Below are 2050 nucleotides of genomic sequence, written 5' to 3'. Positions count from 1 at the left end.
AGAAGAAACAAAGCCCATCATTGGATATAGCAGTGATAAAATTTCAAATATACCTAGATTAATAATGATTTGTTAATCTCATTTCTTATTCAGATAGGACTCTGTGACTTTTCCAAGAATGTGGATCAGAAAGAGATGAGCCAGAGAACAGCCTAGCCCCTTTTACTACAGAAAAGTTATTGCCCCTGTTTTAGGGATTGTTTATTTATTTAAGAACTTTATGATGCAATAATTCTATCCCTGGCTATTTTTCTTAAGTAAAATTCTTCAGGTCACTTCCCACTCTGTAAGGAGATCACAGGGGTGGTAGAACAGTTAAGATATTATCACCTCATGCAGCTGATTTAGGAGATGAAAAGAAAGTTGTTTTGGAATGTAGATGTTCACAGCCAGAGAAGATGGTAGACTGAAAACCTGCTCTAAATTCCTAAGAGAAAGAAAAGTATTAATGAAAAATTCAATTTTTAAAAATGACTGATCCACAACACATTTAGCCTAAACATTTAAATATTACACAAGATCTGAGGCAGGCTTTCATGCAAAACTACCACACAATTCCTCAAAATTTTTTGTCTTGGCAATAAAATCATCAGTTAGAAAGATTGATTCTTATTAGGAATAAGGTTTCAAAATTGCTTCTTCTTTTCTTTTAAGTGATGTTGAATCAGACTTCAGTCATTGAATTTCTTCTCCTGGGATTGACAGACATACAAGATCCACAGCCTTTTCTTTTTGCAGTTTTCCTCACAATCTACCTTGTGAATGTGGCTGGGAATGGAGCCATCCTGATGATTGTCATCTCTGACCCCAGACTCCACTCACCTATGTATTTCTTCCTGGGAAACCTGTCATGTCTAGATATCTGCTACTCCACAGTAACACTGCCAAAGATGCTGGAGAACTTCCTCTCTACACACAAAGCAATATCTTTCATGGGATGCATAAGCCAACTTCATTTCTTCCACTTCCTGGGTAGCACAGAGTCTCTGTTGCTGGCAGTGATGGCATTTGACCGCTTTGTGGCTATCTGCAAACCACTTCATTACACTGTCATCATGAATCCTCAGCTCTGCACCCAGATGGCTATCACCATCTGGGCCATTGGATTTTTCCATGCCCTGCTGCACTCAATAATAACATCTCACTTGAACTTCTGTGGTCCCAATCACATTTATCACTTCTTCTGTGATGTTAAGCCATTGCTGGAGTTGGCCTGTGGGAACACTGAGCTCAACCAGAGGCTGCTCAACACTGTCACGGGGACCATCGCCACAGGCCCCTTCTTTCTGACCCTTCTCTCCTATTTCTACATTATCACCTACCTCTTCCTCAAGACCCAGTCCTGCAACATGCTTCACAGAGCACTGTCCACCTGTGCCTCCCACATCATGGTGGTTATTCTTTTCTTTGCTCCTGTTATCTTCACCTACATTCGCCCTACCTCAAGGAGCTCTAGGGACCAGGATCGCATCATTGCCATCATGTACAGTGTGGTCACTCCTGTTCTTAATCCACTGATCTATACTTTGAGGAACAAGGAAGTGAAGGGTGCCTTGTTTAGGGTGATCAGAAAGAGACCCTGATCTGAAGGGATCTAGAGAACTCTTCTGAAGCATAAATTACCAGACAATGAGAAAGTTGAGATATATAAGTATACTGCTTCTCAAATTGTTTAGAATCTATAAAACAAAGGAAATTGGATAACAGAAAACTACTAAATGGAATAATGTGCTCTAGTTGTATTAAACAATGTATTCCTAGGTAACAGAGGGTAAACATTTATATATGGAATACTAACCAGAAATCCTAATGTTGAATTTCTTTTAAAGAATATAATATGATAATATTGATTTACAATATATTATAATGTGTTCTTGTACATAGCCAGGTATAGAAATATGTGTATAATACCTACGTTTGGTATATATGAATAACATTTATGTCTGTTTATCTGTGTGATCCTTCTAGGCTAACACATTTTTAGACTTGACTTATCAATAAAATTATTATTCTTTTATGTTTTTAGAATTTTAATTTAAAGCTATGTTTA

At 37.7% G+C, this 2050-nt stretch overlaps 1 protein-coding gene across 1 annotated transcript; it reads left to right on the top strand.

Moving 5' to 3' along the window:
- Positions 1–656: 656 nt before the first annotated feature.
- Positions 657–1583, top strand: LOC144373247 (olfactory receptor 12D2-like). The gene has a single exon (XM_078036365.1). It carries the CDS (start codon positions 657–659, stop codon positions 1581–1583), a length of 927 nt encoding a protein of 308 aa, XP_077892491.1.
- Positions 1584–2050: the final 467 nt, after the last annotated feature.

Source organism: Ictidomys tridecemlineatus, unplaced genomic scaffold, assembly GCF_052094955.1.
Source record: "Ictidomys tridecemlineatus isolate mIctTri1 unplaced genomic scaffold, mIctTri1.hap1 Scaffold_325, whole genome shotgun sequence".
Taxonomy (NCBI): Eukaryota; Metazoa; Chordata; class Mammalia; order Rodentia; family Sciuridae; genus Ictidomys; species Ictidomys tridecemlineatus.
The sequence above is the reverse complement of the archived record's forward strand: the minus strand, read 5'-3'. Positions and strand labels throughout refer to the sequence as shown.